Source organism: Dysidea avara, chromosome 12 (assembly GCF_963678975.1).
Source record: "Dysidea avara chromosome 12, odDysAvar1.4, whole genome shotgun sequence".
Lineage (NCBI taxonomy): Eukaryota > Metazoa > Porifera > Demospongiae > Dictyoceratida > Dysideidae > Dysidea > Dysidea avara.
In genome coordinates this window covers 14948696-14968345 of record NC_089283.1, presented here as the reverse complement: position 1 = coordinate 14968345, position 19650 = coordinate 14948696, and the positions used below count along the sequence as shown (strand labels likewise).

General features: G+C 38.0%; 1 protein-coding gene across 1 annotated transcript in view; it reads left to right on the top strand.

The window, feature by feature from the left end:
- The window catches only part of LOC136241711 (uncharacterized), a 39665-nt gene extending 20984 nt beyond the window's left edge, over window positions 1-18681 (top strand). Inside the window, exons 8-9 of the mRNA XM_066032983.1 lie at window positions 13006-13341; window positions 18341-18681. Of these exons, the coding sequence (XP_065889055.1) occupies window positions 13006-13341; window positions 18341-18527 (523 nt within the window). The 3' untranslated portion in view covers window positions 18528-18681. The remainder of the gene's footprint in view (window positions 1-13005; window positions 13342-18340) is intronic.
- The last annotated feature ends 969 nt before the right edge of the window (window positions 18682-19650 follow it).

Sequence of the window (19650 nt, the reverse complement as noted above, 5' to 3'; positions counted from 1 at the left end):
TCGACGTTGCTTCGGCCTGACAGGTGCCTTTTGGCATACTGCAGTACATACAATACATTCTTCATGGACTTACCAGCGTCCCATTCATCTTTGCTGACAGCGAAGTGTCGATTTGGGGATAGCATGTGATGGCTTCCCTTTGTAATGGGAATCGTCCATATTTTTCATAGTGGCTATTTTGAAATTAGAGGTACTTTTCATCCTGTAATAATGTAACTATGTAGTGATGTAATAGATATATAAGAACTCTTATAAATACTATTAGTATTGTATGATGATCAACACTTCCTTTGTAAATAGCCACACATGCACATGTAAAAGTAGGACACATGCTTTTGTGAGTCAGTTGAGTTGTGAGTTATTGGTATCAGCAACAATTGTTACAGTGGCATAGTCGGCAGGATTGCCGCGACGAGACACGACCGACTCGACCTAGTCTAACTTAACCTCCCTCGCAAAATCTGTGATACCGTGGAATAGCTTGATAATGGTACCTGGAAAGGTCGAGTGTTATACTCTTCGTGCCAGTTGTTATTTTGTCTTTTCCTAGATAAAAGATATACGTCGCCATGGGAACCAGAAATGAGTCAGGACGACGAACTGGCTAGTGCCAGTGCCAGTGTTTCGCATCCCGTGGTATTGCCAGAGAAGTTTAGTGGTGCAAACGACTTCAGTGAGTGGATTAGTCATTTCAAAGGGATTGCTGCTATTAATAAGTGGACTGAAGAAGAGAAGAAGCTGTGGCTTGGAGTACGGCTGACCGAAAAAGCTCACGTGGCATTCACACGACTTCCAACTGAAGCGCACCAGTCCTATGTGGCACTGAAGTTGGCGCTCACCGAACAATTTGAGCCTACTAGTAAGCAAGAGGTATTCAAGGCAGAATTTGTAAGTCGTAGAAAGAGTAAGGCAGAGAGTTGGGGCGATTTCGGAGATGAGCTGTTACGAATAGTGGACGAGGCTTTCCCCACCCTTGAATACAAGGCTAAAGAACAGTTTGCTCTGTCACGATATCTGGATCAACTAGATCCAGCGGACGTGTTCTTTGGTGTGAAACAACGCAGGCCCAAAACAATAAATGAAGCAGTGAGCTCAACTATAGAACTGGAGTCCTACCTTACGAAACTGAACACTCGACAGAATTCCAGCAGTGTTTCCCACGTACTAACTGATGAGAAACCAGTGGTTGAGAACATCCAAGCAGTGCAACGAGATCTGGTTGGGACAATGCAGAAACTGGCTGAGAAAGTAGAGAAATTGGAACTAGATGCATCTCAGCGTAGATACCAGCCCCCTAGGCGTGTAAGAGGATCGCCACGGAACCCCAATGCCTCTATTATCTGCAGGAAATGTAACCAACCTGGACACTATGCCAGGGGATGTGCTACAAATGTCAACCAACAAGGACCTACACCTGGAGGAACTTGGACCTATGAAGGACTATATGTTCCAGACATGCAAGGTGTAAATGTTAATAATGTTTCAAGTTATTTCGTGTTGGGGAAGGTGTTTGGTAGTCCAGTGTCATTTTTAGTAGACACTGGAGCTGGGGTATCACTACTTAGGGGAGACGTGTGGGATAAGGTGGTACCAAGTAACTATAAGAAAAAATTACAGACAGCTAATAGCTTGGTAGGGGTAGATGGAATCCCTCTCCAACTTCGTGGAACTGCTTCAGTGAAAATCTCAGTAGGAGACCTTACTATGTGTCACAACTTTGTAATTGTTGATAAAATCACTGCAGAGGCTATTCTGGGTATGGATTTTCTAGAAGAAAACAAATGTGTGTTGAATTTATTGAAGGGGGAACTATCATTGAAAGATCAAACAAAAATACAGCTTCAACCTTACTCTGTAAGTCAGCTACTAGGCCATGCTAAAGTTAGTATAGTGGAAACATGTGATATCCCTGCCACCTCTGAGGTTGAGGTTATGGCCAGACTATCCACTGAGGACAGTGATCACACATGGGTTATAGAGACAACAGTAGGGACCCGCCGATTATGCTGGCATAATTATGAGCATAATAGGTGCCTGAAAGCATTGAGCATAATGCTAGCATAATAGGTAGATATTTTGTAACAGTATGAATTCTTGCTTATAACCCTCACAGAAAGATCGATATACTCTAATAGAACAGTCAGTAACTCTAATAGAACAATCACATAGCTGACTGTTCTATTAGAGTATATCGATCTTTTCTGTGATATGCATTTAACAAGTAAGTTTGTGCTTCAGCCACTATAATTTATTCGTAAACTGGAAATTATTAGCAGAGCATGGTAACTGAGGCATAAATAATTGGGCATAATTTGAGCATAATAGGTAAGTATTGAGCATATATTTAAGCATGATTATTATTAAGTTTAATATGCAAAACCTCCATTAAGGAGTATGACGCATATATCTTATATCTTACAAAATTATTCAAGAGTTTCTGATCAAGTTCATCACAGTACTTGCTTGAGACACTGCATCGCTAAAATCTGTTCTGTAGCTACAGATGTATTTTGATCTTGATATTATATGGCTTGATATGATGGAGTTGGTCTAAATTAGGAAGCTTCTCTTAGAACTATTTTACCATTCTTAATCCGATACAATTTATCCTGCTTGTTGAGCTCACTTAGCCTGGCACGTAGTTGTTTGTTCCGTATTTGCTCTTGTGGGGTTATGATAGGTAAATTTTTGAGCAGTGCAGCATAGCATAATAGGTAAAATTATGAGCATAATCGGCGGGTCCCTAGACAACAGATTCATCAGTCCCAGTACAAGTGGCAAGGGAACTAGTACAGCCAAAACATGGCCTTATACCAATACGAGTCATTAATACAAACCTCATCCCGGTGAAAGTTTATAAGGGGTCTACTGTAGCACATACAGATACCTTAGATGAGTCTGCTATCAGTATTGTGTCAGAGAGTGCCATATCAGAACCAAGTAAGCCTGCATCACCAAAAATTCCAGAAAGTCTGATACCGGAGAACCTTGAAGATGAAGAAAAGGAACAACTTGTGGCATTGCTAAAGCTTTACAGTGATGTAATTGCAAATGATGAGCAAGATGTAGGATGCACTAGTGTACTACAACATAGCATAGACACTGGCACTGCTACTCCCATTAGACAACAAGTTCACAGACTATCCTTGCCAGCAAAAGAGGAAGTGAAGACATTATTGCAAGACATGTTGAAAAAGCATGTGATTACTCCATCAACCAGTCCTTGGGCATCGCCCATTGTGTTAGTACAGAAGAAAGATGGGTTGACAAGATTTTGTGTCGATTATCGCAAAGTCAATAGCGTTACTCGAAAGGATGCATATCCCATTCCTAAGATTGACGAGACACTAGACACTCTTGCCGGGGCTAAGTTGTTTTCTACACTGGACCTTAGGAGTGGCTACTGGCAGGTGGAGGTGAAACCAGAACGTCGGGAAAAACTGCATTCTGCACGTCCGAAGGGCTATTTGAGTTCAATGTTATGCCCTTTGGGCTCTGCAATGCCCCAGCCACCTTTCAAAGACTTATGGACTCAGTGTTAGCTGGACTACATTGGAAGACCTGTCTAGTGTACATAGATGACATTATTGTGGTAGGGAAATCATTTGAAGAACACCTCTGCAATTTACAGGCAGTATTTGAGTGCCTTCGAAAAGCTGGACTCAAATTGCAACCCCGCAAGTGTCAACTGCTCCAACAGAAAGTTACTTACTTGGGTCATGTAGTATCAGCTCAAGAAATTTCCCCAGATGTAGAGAAGACGAGGAGAGTCAACCAGTGGCCTACACCACAGTCTCCCAAGGAAGTACAACAGTTTCTAGGGTCGGCAAACTACTATCGACGCTTCATCAAGGACTTTGCCTCCCTAGCTATACCCCTCCACAGATTAACAGAGAAAGGAACTCAGTTCAAATGGACTAAAGAGAGTGAGGCAGCCTTTAACACTTTGAAAAAGAAGTTAACTTCAGCTCCAATTCTAGCCCTTCCTGACTGGTCCAAACCTTTCATAATTGACACCGATGCTAGTGATACAGGTATTGGTGCTGTGATTTCCCAATTGCAAGATGATGGAAGGGAATGTGTAATTGCATATGCCAGCAGGCTATTAACCAAACAGGAACATAACTACTGTGTGACAAGAAAAGAGCTATTAGCAGTGGTAACGTTCCTTCAACATTTCAGACAATACCTCATTGGTACAATGTTCACTATCCATACTGACCACAGTGCTTTGACACGGCTACAAAATTTTAAGCAACCTGAAGGCCAACTAGCAAGGTGGCTGGAAAAAACTACAATAGTTCCAGTTCACAATAGTTCATCGCCCTAGTAGAACTCATGGAAATGCAGATGCCTTGTCCTGACAGCCAGTAAGACATTGTAGCAAAAAGTGCCCTGATGCACACAATTGTACCATCAATGCAGTGTCCATGGCAGCACTTGGATGCACTACTGCAGAACTTTCTCAGGCCTAAACTGAGGATCACAACATTGGCAGACTATTGCAAGCTAAACAACAGAACCAACGGCCATTAATGAATGAATCTAATGGTGAGAGTTTGGAGTATCACCGCCTTCTCCAGCAATGGGACCAACTTATAGTACAAGAAGGTATATTGTGGCGATTATATGCTCAACCAAGAGAAGATCTTAGCTGGAAGCAGTTGGTTGTTCCACAAAAGTTTCGTCCTGATAAACTTAAAAGCCTACATGAGGGAGTAACAAGTGGACACTTGGGACAGGAAAAAACTGAGTAAACTCAAGGAGAGGTTCTACTGGCCTGGACATTATAACGATGTCAGAGATTGGTGTCAAACATGTGTGGCATGTTTTAAGAGGAAATCTCCACCAACCAGTAGAAGAGCTCCCATGCAGACCATAACAGCAGGCTACCCAACTCAAGTCATGGCTGTGGACTTGCTGGGGCCTCTCCCAGAGAGTGAGAAGGGAAATTCATATGTGATGGTAGTAGGGGATTACTATACTAGATGGATGGAAGCCCTAGCTATACCTAACCAAGAAGCCTCAACTGTGGCAGAGAAGTTAGTGGATGAGGTGTTCCTGGGTTCGTTGAATGCTTTAACTGTACACTTCTAAGTATGCTAGCAACTTCTACCGAGAACCATTCCTTTGACTGGGAGCAGCAACTTAGAAAGGTATGCATGGCCTACAATACTAGTGTACAGTCATCAACAGGCTTTACCCCTTTCTACCTCATGTTTGGTCGCCAAGCTAGACTACCTATAGACATCATTTATGGAACAAGTACACCTGAGAATGAAGGTCAGGGAGTGGGTCAGTATGCAGCATCCCTTAAAAAGAAAATGACAGAAGCATTTGAATTGGTATATCAAAGCATCACATGCACCAAAAAATATTATATGATGAGAAGATACATGGCAAGCCATATAATGCTGGAGACTGGGTCTGGCTTCATTCACCATTAGTTCCAAGAGGAAGTAGTCAGAAGTTACATTGCCCATGGAAGGGTCCATACAGCATTGTTAAGAAAATCACAGATGCTACCTATAGGATTCAGCATTTACAGAAACGAAGAGATAGGCAGGTTGTTCATTTTAATTGCTTGAAGCCATGCTCAAAGCAAATTCATCTAGAAACTTCTGACCCATTAGTGACTGTACCAACTCCCCCAGCTCCTACAGATGTCCAACCAGAAGATCAAAATGATATCGAACTAGTTGACTATCTAGATGATGTAAGTAACACACAACAACCCAGTGAACCTCAGGCCAGACGGAATCCTACTAGAGACAGGCACCCACCTCAGCGGTATTCTGATTATGTACAATACTAGATTGATCTGTAGTGAGCCACCTTATGTTAAGAGGGGAGTGGTGTAATGATGTAACTATGTAGTGATGTAATAGATATATAAGAACTCTTATAAATACTATCTAATCAAAAACAGCCAAGCTGTAAAAAATGGTGCGGCCCCCAAAAAGGCCATGGTGAAAAAAGATGTGAAATCCAAGGTGGCGGCCAAGAAATGGCTGTGATGGTAGGTTAATGGTAAAAATTTTAATAATGACAGTTCAGGTGAATTTGGTGCCAAGACCAAGTGGCACAAAATTCACCTGAATTGTCGTTATTAAAATTTTTACCATTAACCTACCATCACAGCCATTTCTTGGCAGCCACCTTGGATTTCACATCTTTTTTCACCATGGCCTTTTTGGGGGCCGCACCTTTTTTTACAGCTTGGCTGTTTTTGATTAGATATCACTTCTTTTTGTATTTGTGGCTGGCTTTGGAGCTTTTTTAACCCATGCGTTTTTTTATTTACTACAGGAAGAAGAAAAGAACTTATAGAAGATTTTTAATACTTCAATTATTTTTGATTTTATTAGTAATTATACAAATTATATACATATATTTATTACATGCCCATTATTCCCCACAGGATATTTTTTAGCAGCTGATCTCTCTACTGGGTGACTTAAAATATAGCTGAACTATATACAGGATGGTTTCTTTGTAGCTGAACTCTCTACAAGGTGACTCTTCTAGCTGATTTCTCTACAGGGTGATTTGTTTCTAGCTGAACTCTCTACAGGTTATTTGTTTGCAGCTAAACTCTCTACATCCATGGTGGTTTCTTTGTAGCTGAACTCTCTACATGATGGTTTCTTTGTAGCTGAACTCTCTACATGATGGTTTCTTTGTAGCTGAACTCTCTACAAGGTGACTTCTTCTAGCTGAACTCTCTACAGGGTGATTTCTTTGTAGCTGAACTCTCTACATGATGATTTCTGCTGATCTCTCTACAGGGTGATTTGTTTCTAGCTGAATTCTCTACATGTGATTTGTTTGCAGCTAAACTCTGTACATGGTGCTTTCTTTGTAGCTGAACTCTACATGATGGTTTCTTTGTAGCTGAACTCTCTACAAGGTAGTTTCTTCTAGCTGATCCCTCTAAAGGGCGATTTGTTTGTTGTTGAATTCTCGACACAGTAATTTGTTTGAGACTGAACTCTCTACATGGCGGTTTCTTTGTGGCTGAACTCTCTATAAGGTGACTTTTTCTAAATGAACTCTATACAGAGTGATTTGTTTGCAGCTGAACTCTCTACATGATGGTTTCTTTGTAGCTGAACTCTCTATAAGGTGACCTCTTCTAGCAGAACTCTTTACATTGTGTCTAGTTTCTAGCTGATCTCTCTACAGGGTGATTTGTTTGCAGCCGAAATCTCTACAGGGTGATTTGCTTGTAGCTGAACTCCTTACATTGTGTCTAGTTTCTAGCTGATCTCCACAGGGTGATTTGTTTGTAGCTGATCTCTCTACAAGTTGATTTGTGTGTAGCTGATCTCTCTGCAGGTTGATTTGTTTGTAACTGATCTCTCTACAGGGCAATTTGTTTGTAGCTGAACTCTCTATAAGGTGATTTGATCTCTCTGCAGGTTGATTTGTTTGTAGCTGAACTCTCTAAAGGGTGATTTGCTTGTAGCTGAACTCCTTACATTGTGTCTAGTTTCTAGCTGATCTCTCTGCAGGTTGATTTGTTTGTAGCTGAACTCTCTACAGGGTGATTTGTTTGTAGCTGATCTCTCTGCAGGTTGATTTGTTTGTAGCTGAAGTCTCTACAGGGTGATTTGTTTCTAGCTGATCTCTCTACAGGGTGATTTTTTGTAGCTGACCTCTCTTCAGGGTGATTTGTTTCTAGCTGATCGCTCTACAGGTTGATTTGTTTGTAGCTGAAATCTCAACAGGGTGTATTGCTTGTAGCTGAACTCCTTACATTGTGTCTAGTTTCTAGATGATCTCTCTACAGGGTGATTTGTTTGTAGTTGATCTCTCTACAGGGTGATTTGTTTCTAACTAATCTCTCTACAAGTTGATTTGTGTGTAGCTGATCTCTCTGCAAGTGTTGATTTGTTTGTAGTCGATCTTTCTACAGGGTAATTTGTTTGTAGCTGAACTGTCTATAAGGTGATTTGTTTGTAGCTGATCTCTGTGCAGGTTGATTTGTTTTAGCTGAACTCTCTACAGGGTGATTTATTTCTAGCTTATCTCTCTACAGGTTGATTTGTGTGTAACTGATCTCTCTACAAGTTGATTTGTTGTAGCTGATCTCTCTGCCGGTTGATTTGTTTCTAGCTGATCTCTCTACAAGTTGATTTGTTTGTTGCTGATCACTCTAAAGATTGATTTGTTTGTAGCTGAACTCTCTGCAAAGTGTTTTGTTTGTAGCTGATCTCTCTACAGGATAATTTGTTTGTAGCTGAACTCTCTGCACAGTGACTTGTGTGTAGCTGAATTCTCTAGAGAGTGATTTAATTGTAGGTGAACTCTCTACAGGGTGCATGACTTGTTGATAGCTGAACTCTCTTCAGTGTGACTTGTAATGTTTTGAATCTCTACAGTGATATAATTGTAGCTTACCTCTCCACAGGGTGACTTGCTTCTTGCTGAACTGTCTGTAAGATTAACTGCTTGCAGCTGAAGTCCCTACAAAATAACTTGTAATGTAATGGAATTCTATAATGGAGTAAATAAATTAGCTGAATGCTCTATTAGGGTGACTGTTCTATTAGAGTATCTCGATCTCGCATTTGCTACACGGAGTTGGCTTTCGAATTATAACTCAGTGGTTTGTAATCCAATTCTTCTATACTACTGCAAGGACTTTCTATCAATTCTATGAAGATTATTCCAGCTATACACTGATTTTCAGCTCATTGCTCTTAGCGGTTTGACTAGTAGGCGTAAAAACTAATACTTTTTTATTACTAAAAATCGATCACGTAATTGTGACACAGGTTGGGTTTTGTGTTATATCTTCGTGGTCTTTATCTCGATTCCTTTCAAACCACCAAAAGGCACTCCTATGATGGTTACTCCATCTACATAGCAATTTTCAACTCATTCCATGAAGTGGTTTACCCTGTAGGCGTGACAACAAATCGATCTTGTTTTACGCGAATAATCGGTCATAACTCTTGAACCATTCATCGGATTTGCACCAAATTTGATGCTGGCTGTGGAGTGCAAGTGGGTTTTCATGCTGGCTGTGGAGTGCAAGTGGGTTTTGATGCTGGCTGTGGAGTGCATGCTGGCTGTGGAGTGCACCAAATTTGATGCTGGCTGATTTAGTGCAAGTGGAGTCCCGCTTGTCAGAGTAACATGCTGGCTGTGCTACTGTTTTTTCTTTTGTCTTTTACAGTTGTCCAGCACGTGCCTTTCTTTGTGCTGGGGGTGGTAGGCAAGGGCAGTCCATCAAGCCCGGGGTTTAAAAAAATAAATGAATAAAAATTAATTATAATTATTTTTTTTAAAAAACCAAATTTGATGCTAGGATTCGCCTTTGGACTCCCTTTCTGTGTGCCAAATTTCAAGGCGATCGCAGCATGCATTTGCGTTTTATAGCAATTTTTGCAAGTGTGCGAAATGACGAAGAAGAAAAAAAAACGAAACTTTGGCCACTCATATCTCGGAAATGGCTTGAGTGATTTCCTTCAAATTTGGAATGTAGACTCCCGGCAACTCTGCAGCAAATTTGGTTTCAATCGGATAAGCTATCACCGAGATACAAAAGTGTGAAAATGACGTTTTGTTTCTTCCTGTAAATATACTCACTGTGTGGCGCGCCCGCTTCTTGGGCCGTACGACACACTACCGTGTGTCTTGATGATGATCAACACCTCCTTTGTAAATAGCCACACATGCACATGTAAAAGTAGGACACATGCTTTTGTGAGTCAGTTGAGTTGTGAGTTATTGGTATCAGCAACAATTGTTACAATCCCTACAGTTCTTGATTTGTACTGCTGTGTAACGAGTTGAACATAGCCAACAGCGAAGTGTAATGGATATTTCACTTTTCAGACGATAAAGCCAATGAAGCTTGATTAGCAGTTTCGCGTCATCGCCCGCATGCTTTTGATATACCCGCATGGAATTTCATTATTGGTATTTCAGATCGAAATACTCTAATAAAGCAGTCACTTTAACTCTAATAGAGCAATCGGCTATACTCTAATAGAAAAATCACTTGTTTAGGAGTTACAGAAATAGCTGAATATTCTTATATGGATTAGTAATGTACTTTAGCTATTTTAATGCAAGAGTAATCAATGTAGATCTCACTGTTTTCTGGCCGAAATTTTCATGTTTGGGATGTGTGTTGTGCTTTTGGAAAATAATGAACAATAACCGCCCGCCCGAATCAAATTTTCAAAAAAAACCTGAGCGAGAAACTGGTAATCAAGTTTCATTGGCCTAATTAATTTAATTGGGGCGCGCGGCACAATTTCTTTCTATTGGTATGTGTGGATTGCAGAGGTGCTTTACGAACAGTTCTTGATTCAAAATGCTGTGCAATGGGTCAGGATCAGAGCCCATGGTCCGGCCAATCACTTTTCAGCTACTTGTTTTAGTGAAAAGATCAAGATACTCTAATAGAGCAGTCATTAAAATATACTCTAATAGAACAGTCATCGTGATACTCTAATAAACCATTCAGTACTTATAGTCTAATCCATTTCATCTGTGTTAACTGTCTTAAAATACCCAGTGAGTCATCTGCATGGCACACTGCATTGAACTAATTGATCATGCATGTTGTGCATTAGCATGCAGTTACAATCTAAAACTAAACTTTCACGTTGAGAAATTTTTGTATACATCATGAAAACAAAATTAGCTACTAGCTATAATAGTCAGATATGAAACTCAATTAATTAGTAATGTAGCACAAAATTACCATTGATGTTAACAAAAAGAAGAGACTTTGAATAGCTTCCAGATGCCATTTCAGAGTATCTATTTTCAAAAATTTCCCTGGGGGAGCATGCCCCCTGACCCCTCTAGCTTAGCATGCTGTGTGTACTTATAGCGCATGTAGTTAAGTAACACACCAAAGCAGATAATGTCTGATTTACAGATCATATTAGATCAATAAAAACTGAGTAGTGTGCATGACTATGACCTTCACTGCAGTCCATGGATGGCCGGACCACTCAAAATCTCTGGGCTCAGCCCTGCAATGGGTTGAACATAGCTGGCAACAAAGCGTAATGGATAGTTCACTTTTCAGACAATAAGGGGCTGGGAATTTCAGATGCAGTATGCGTGGGTTCACCAGTCATAATAAAATTATTTACAAAAAAAGTTAACAAACAAGTACATGAAAAAATTTTGAATTTTCAACTAGAGTAGGGACCATAGCACATCAATAAAAAGTACTGAAACAAGTTGGAGTAGTCCATGATATTAAATCACAGTAAAACAATAAGAAGTGTTATGTCCCTACTGTGCATTTCTGTTATGGTATCTTGAGCACAGTAGGGATATAACACTCCTTATTGTTTTACTGTGATTTAATATCATGGACTACTCCAACTTGTTTCAGTACTTTTTATCGATGTGCTATGGTCCCTACTCTAGTTGAAAATTCTAAATTTTTCATGTACTTGTTTCTATAATAAGTGGATTAAATAGAGCAGTCACTGGGATTAAAATACTCTAATAAAGCAGTCAAGAATGTTTTGAACTATTCCACCAGGATCTGGATTGTAATCCAGGTAATTGGTGGACTAAACGTGGCATAGATTAGGTTTATAGGCTAGTTAAGTCATCAAACCTGAGCTACTCCTTTGAAACTATAAACATTTTAAAAGATTCAGTCATTAAACATGAAGAAGTTTACAAGTAGTTCTAATTAACTAACAGTGTCTGTATTATAATAAATATGGTTTGGGGTAAAAGTCACATGATTGGGTATGTGGCAGCTGCAGTATGTGGCAAGCTAGCTGAAGTGGCTCCAATGAGGAGACTACAGACAACAAAACAATCATAAAAACTCCTCTTAGAGCCACTTCAACTTGACAAGTATACTGTTGCATACACCCATCATATGACTTCTTATCTAGAAGCAGCATACAGGTGCAGTTTTGAAAACCTACAAACTTAATTAATAGTTGTTAAAATGTTTATGGTTTCAAAGGAGTAGCTAACCTCCAGCATTGATAACTTAGCTAGTCTATATTCCCAGCTACAGTCCATCTATTCTACAAGCTTTCAATGCAGGTCCCTGGTGCAATCTTGACTGCTCTATGAGGGTATTTTATCTATTAGAGTGTTTTGATCGCTTTAGTGGAAGAATCCAACACAATGCTGCAAATAAACTTGTACTTATTCCCATTTTGAGGCTAAGCCCTATTTCACCAATAGTTAACTGATACCCGATTGTAGGGCTCCACAAGTTACGTGTGTGCATAATCCACTAAAATGCTATAATTTCCAATAGTCAAAGCTGCTAATCAGACAAGTAGGCTAAGGCTCCATTAGTCACTGTTTATTTAGGTTTTAGTCACCACCAAATTACCTAAATACATGCCACAGCTTTGGACACCAGCCCTCCAGTGGTACTGCAGCTGTTGAAGTTGAATAGGCTAATAATCTACTAATATAATAGCCACAGACTGTTACAACCAATTTCCAATTATGGTAAAAACAGCTAATTATCAGTCTCTACTGATTACCAATTCAAGTATCTGTGCAACTCCAGCTGTAAAGATGAACCGTGTTGTAAAATCAAACCTGTATTTGACATGATGACCCTTATCAGACAATTCCATTGGTCATTCTCATTCCAGCTTTCTGTTTCCCATCCTGTTCCCATTTTCCTAGACTTCTACTTACCCTTAAGCACCTGAACTGGTTATCAAACATGTTTACAACACAAAAACATGACTTGTTTCAGTACAAAACCATTGGTGATGCGCATGTGTTTTTGGTAGGGGACTCAGGTGAATGCAAACTGACTAAAGTTCTATTTGCTGGCAGTACATGTCAATTTTGTGGGTAGCATGACAATGGGTGGTTTATCACCTAAGAATGAAGCAGAAATTGTCTAATTTGCGTACCACACCTCCAAAATTTGTAGAGTGATTCACTTCAATGGATGTCCCTTATCCTACTGGTTCAGTTAATGCAGTTTTGTTTGTGTTTTTATATGTGAATAATAATTATCTTATTGTTTAGGGTGGAAATGACCACTAAAGCTATTGATTCTATGGATGAACTTTGGAAAATATTTGATAGTTTTCCAAAGACCTTGATCCAAAATGATTGCAACCCACGAAATATTTGCATCCGTAAAGTTGCAACTGATCAAAGTGCTAACTCAGATGAGGATCCTCGACAAATGTGCATCTATGACTGGGAAGTGGCAAGGATTGATGTTCCTCAACATGACTTGGCAGAATTCCTAGCCTTTGTTCTACCCCCAGAGTGTCCTATCCAGAGGAGAATGGAAATGATCGAATACTATATTGAAATGTTGCAGAAATACAGCAAACGCAAATTTGATCATGGAAAGTAAGCAAAATTGCAAGTACACATAAGCATACAATCATTCTATTTTAACTACACATGAAGGACCACGTTATTGCATGTGTACACAATTTCAAATGGCAAAATATTTTTATATTTTTTTATAAAATAGATGCCACAGGTTTTTTCTACTCATTAGTGTGCTAAATCATTAGAATTATAGCCCAAACATTTACATTAATTCTATTAATACAGTGTTTAATTCAGTTGTGGATCTAGACCTTTGTAAACAAAATTGGATTTCATCAGGACAACTGTTTGAACTGTCTTTTACAATATTTTTAGTAGCTGTGCTATAATAATCTTTTATGCAGTAATTCTGTAATTTACAGTTGGGAAGGAGATGGGTTAGGGGACTGAAGCCAATTTATAATTACTGAAATTGTTACAGAGTTGCAAGTATTGATTATAAGTGTATTAGCTACTGCTGAAAAATAATCAAATAAAACAACCACTAATTCTCATATAATAGCTACCATGTGCATATAATAATAAAATGGCAAATTTCCACACATCTAACGTACCAGTAAACTAAATATCATAACAGTTGACTAAGTTTCTCTTTACATCAAAATGCAGGCAGATACTGTAGCTACCCTCATGGAAAAGTTCAGATGATTATATGCAATGATTAAAACATTATGAAGTTGTAGCTAAATTGGTCAAATTTTGCGTGAAAAGGGTACTTTTTCACAAATCCAATCATACATTGTTGTACTCCAGAGATGATCTCTAAGGTTTGGGGTATGGTTTAGCAGCACATCAAAACACACGACAGTGTGTCGTGCGGCCAAGTACAGCCAGTGTGGGTATGCGACAGACAAGTGTGTATTTTACAGGAACCAAGATAACGCCATTTTCACGTATTCATAGCTCGCTAATGGCTAAATGGAAATTAACTATTTTTGCTGTGGAAATTCCCTCGAGGTGGGGCACTTACCATTCCAAATTTGAAGTGAATCCACCCATCCATCACTGAGATACGCACCTTCAAAGTTTATCTTATTTTCTTCGTATTTTTCTTCGTTATCTTTTTCTTCTTTTTCATCTCGCACACTGTAGAAAAATTGTAATAACTCGCATGCGCTTTGGTCGATTTATTTAAAATTTAGGTGGCAGTAAGAGTGTAATACTGTACATTTAGAGTCCAATTTTGGTACAGAGGAATTATGCACAATTTTTCAAAATTCCAAAGGCGATTTATTGTCATACCTCCAGGGTAAACCGCTTGGCAGGATAACTTGAAAATCGATCTGTACATGAAGTAACTATTGTAGTGCAAACCTTTTGTGGTTTGAAAGAAATCGCAGTAAGTCATGGAAATTCTTCAACCATGTGTAAAATTGCAGAATCGAAATATTCTAATAGAGCAGTCTCGCACACTTTAGAAACATCATAATAATTCGTGCATACTTTGAACATATTCCAAATTAAATAAGAAATCATAATTTTGAGGTAACGTGCTGGAAGAAATTTTACACTTGTGTAGGAAACATGATTCCTACATGTGTAGAGCTTTGTTGAGAATTTTTGCAGAATTTTGTAGGAAATATTCCCATTCTGTTGAATTTTGTAAGAAAGATTCCTACACATGGCACAAAGTGTAAGACATCCACTGTGAAAGAGGTGGGATATAAGATGGTATTTCCAGTGGCTTATTGAATACAAATAAGCCTTAATATAAACCCTGTATTATACTCATGTTATACTTTAGTATAATGCATACTATACTATTACATAATTTATATGGTTTCAGTTTATTTATCACATTACCTGAAATAGCTTATCTAGTATAATGTCCAACCTATACCATCACATATATGGTCTCAGTATGTTTAGCACATTAACTAAAGCCTTACACGAGATTGTTAGTATAATACAGGTTATATCAAGCTTTTTTGTATTCAATAAGCCACTGGAAATACCATCTTATATCCCTCTTTTTTCACAGTAATCTTCTTGCAGTGTAGGAATAATTCCTACAAGTGTAGGAATCATTCCCACAAGTGTAGGAATTGTTCTTACAAATGTAGGAATTATTCCTACACTTGTAGGAATTATTCCTACACAATATGTCATGTGTAGGAATCTTTCTTACAAAATTCAACAGTGTGGGAATATTTCCTACAAAATTTCTTAATGCTGCCCTACACGTGTAGGAACCATGCTTCTTACACAAGGGTAAAATTTGGTACATCACAGAAAATTTGCTGTGTTTTAAGGAAAAATTTGCTGTGTTTTAAGGAAAAACTTGCCACATCTTAAAGGTTTGGCTTCTTATTTAGTTTGGGACATGTTTTTGGTAGATTTACTTAAAATTTGGATGGCAGTAAGATTGTAATACTGTACATTTACAATCCAATGTTGGTACAGATCAGACTAAAACCAAAGGAGTCATGCACGATTTTTCAAATTCCAAAGGCTATTTGTTGTCACACCTCCAGGGTAAACTGCTTGACAGAGTAACTTGAAAATCGGTCTGTACATGGAGTAACTATCATAGTGAAAACCTTTTGTGGTTTGAAAGAAATCGCACTAACAGTCATGGAGTTATAACAAAATCCGGATCGAAATCCGGATCAAGATATTCTAACAGAGCAGTCACCGAGATTTAAAAAACGTGCACAAAAAATGTCGGGAAAAAATTCTCCAGGTTTTGAACCAGGGACCTCCACACCTATATACCCAAGCCCTTACTGCTCTGCCACCATTGTCAGTTGCTCACCCCACTTAATTTCTACCTTATAAATGAATGTTCCGGTTTAGTACACTAGAATGATAACTTGTAGATCTGTCAGTGGAAATTCTAGAACATTCTATATGTGTTGCATTGAAGTGCTCAGAAAAAATGTGTGCTCTATTAGAGTAGCTACTACAAAAATTATGAAAATAGTGTGTGTCATGCAGCCGAGTACAGCTGGTGCGGGTGGGCAACATACTTGTTTTACAGAACCAAGAAAACACCGCTTTCATGTATCCATAGCTTGATAATCATTTCTACTGTGGAAACTTCCTCGGGGTAGGACATCTCTCATGAATCAAACATCTCTACTCAGTGTGTGATGACTACTTTAGACATATCTCAATATTTCCTTTGAACTTATCTCGATTATCTAACATATCTAGATAACTGAAACGATTATTTATTTTAGTAAACTGCCAATATTGTAACCAGTAAAGTGAGCAAATTGCAATTTGAATGAAGACTATAAAAAGTGAAAAATGTTAGTCTTAGCAATGTTTCCAAATGGTAGGAGAGCTGGAGCCCCCAGGAGATGCCTACACCATCAGGTATACAAATAATTTACAAAAATTTACTATTATCTAACCTATCCTCCTTATCTCGATAAGTCTTATGATATCTTGATAATCGAATATATCTAGATAATCACACACCTCTACTCATGAGCTGAATCTGCCCAGCTATCTTTGCGCCTTCAAAATTCAGTTCTTCGTAGTCTTCGACGATTCCTGTAAGTAAAGAGGGAAGTAAAAAGGCAAGTTAAAAGGAAGTGTCAAGGCCAACCATAGGCTGGCTTTTGAACTTGCAATTACAAAAAAGTGATATCCACACAAAAACAGCCAAGCTGTGAAAAAAGGTGTGGCCTTAGATTATTCTTTTTGTGCACTTTACAAAAACCCTTATAAAATGCAAATCAGTAGATTGATTTTCTTGAACTTTGGTGCAATTTAAGAATGTATTGCAGCAAAATTACGTACCAAGTTTGGTGTAAACCTGATAAATGGTATAGAGCTATGGACGACAATTTGCATTTAAATACCTTTTAAAATGGCCTATTTGTTGTCATGCCTATAGGGTAAACTGCTTTTGGAAATCAGTATGCATATAGGTTAACCATGACTCAAACCTTTTGTGGTTTAAAAGAAATTGCATTGACAGCTCTAGAGTTACAAGGCAAAAACCAAGCAACTGTAAATCACAGGGTTGAGATACTCTAATAGAACAGTCACTGTGAGGGGTTAAAAAGTGCATGAAAAGTGTTGGAAAAATAATTTACCAGTGTTCGAACCAGGGACCTCCATACTGACCACCCAAATCCTTAATCACTGAGCTGCTGCTATCATGGCTATCCACCTCACTTAATTTCCTAGAAATGAATGAAAATTCTAGTGAAAATCTGCTCAATAGTAAAACTTTATAAATTTCGTAGATCTACCAACGGAACAATCTAGATTGTTCTATGTGTGTTCTATTTTTTTTTTAAATGCATGCTCTATTACTGGAGCACACATTTTTTCGAGGATTTCTAAAATAGAACACTCATACAATGTTCTAGAACAATAATGTTCCATTGGTAGACCTATGAAACTATGAACTTTTACTATTGAGCAGATTTTAACTTTATTAGAATTAAGTGAGGTGAACAGCCATGATAGCAGCAATACCAAAATGCATATGGTTCTAATATTTTTATAATATTGGCTCTGATACAGTGGAATACTAGAGAAGTTACAATAGTATTGGATTGCACAGTTTATTTGATTACTTTTGTAGTTACAATAGTATTGGATTGCACAGTTTATTTGATTACTTTTGTAATAAAAGTAATCAAATAAACTGTGCAATCCAATACTATTGTAACTTCTCTAGTATTCCAATGTATATACAAAAGTAATCAAATAAACTGTGCAATCCAATACTATTGTAACTTCTCTAGTATTCCACTGTATCAGAGCCAATATTATATACAAACATTTTGGTTTCAATCAGTATTGGCAGTACACACTATACGATAAGACGTACTTGTTCCAATTGTCATCAACACAATCATCATAATAAGTACTATGCTAACAAAAATTGTGACAACAGGTTGGAAATTGTGCTCTAGCATATAAGGCGTATACTCCTCATTCTGAGCTTCTACATGTAAAACCTACCATGGTTTCTGTATGGTACTGATATAATTATTCTACATATATATATAGTACAGCAAAGTAGTAAAGTTTATAAATATCTTCACAGCTTTCTGAAGGTGTTAGATGCAGCTGCACTGGATTTCCAGTTGAACAGGCTAAACATGTACACCCTGGCCATGATGGAAAACGAATCTCTTCATTTCAAGTTTTTGTCAAGAGTTGTGGGTAGTAATGCAGCATACCTCTTTCAACGCAAGTCAGATGGTCACATCAAGTTTATAAGCAAGTTATGACATCTTGCACAGACACACACAGCTATATTGTCATTTGGACAAATTATTTTGATGTGTCACTGCAATATTTTACTTTTATTAGTGTTATAGTAATATAGCTGAACTGTATTGCTGACAAACTGCATTAGATTTTTATTACATTTTTAAGATTAAATTGCGTTGGCACATACAGGAAATACATGTATGCAGCAAAACAAATATGATCACCTACGTAGTTTACCTTTGGAACAAAAGTTTGCATTGTAGAGTATGTGGTCATATTGTATTATATAGCAGAAAAGAATTCGAAGCCAGTCTTCTTAGATGTTAACGAAACATTTCTTGTATATCTGAACATAATGATATTATGATGCAAATAGCACCTTACAAAAGAAAAGAGTCCTTCATTTCAAACAAGCATGAACAAAGTTTTAAAAATTGCAATAGCTAAATTTCCATATTTTATTTAATTAATCAGTTAATTTATTTATTTTTAAGGCTTTACAGCACAAGTGCTGAAGGTCTGTAGAACACCTGATCCTACAGCCTGTTTAAATTTTTTTATATAAAGTATGTTTGAAAAGGTGGAGAGCGGAGAAAAATTACATGACTGGACTCAAAACCTGCAGTCATCTGATTAGCACTCAAACACTTACAGGAGTCTGCCAGGCAGTCAGGATGTTTTCTCCTTGTCAATTTCATGTATATGTATCCATAGGAACTCTATAGATAATTATATATATGACCAAACTATCTTTCTAGGCAGGATGTAGATAACATCTCTTTGCATTTATATAATTACATTTTCTCTGAGTTGTGTATAGTGTCGTGTGATTCATTTTCATATTAATTCATACCTGAACTGAGGCCTAAATAATTATAGTCTTGGATATTAACAGTGTTTGATCTTGTATCAAGCCTATAATTTAGTTGTATGGAGCATCCAAGCATTATACAGTATTAGTAATACAAATAGGCGTCAGATATGAAAAAGCATAATAGGCTGGAGTGCTATGCCAGCATATGCTAGCATATTTCAAATTATGGAGCTTAATTCCATGCATGATAATAGATAGATACTCCCTAATAGAGCAGTCAGTGGAAACTGCAATAGAGCACCTAAATGCACTCTACATGGCACCTT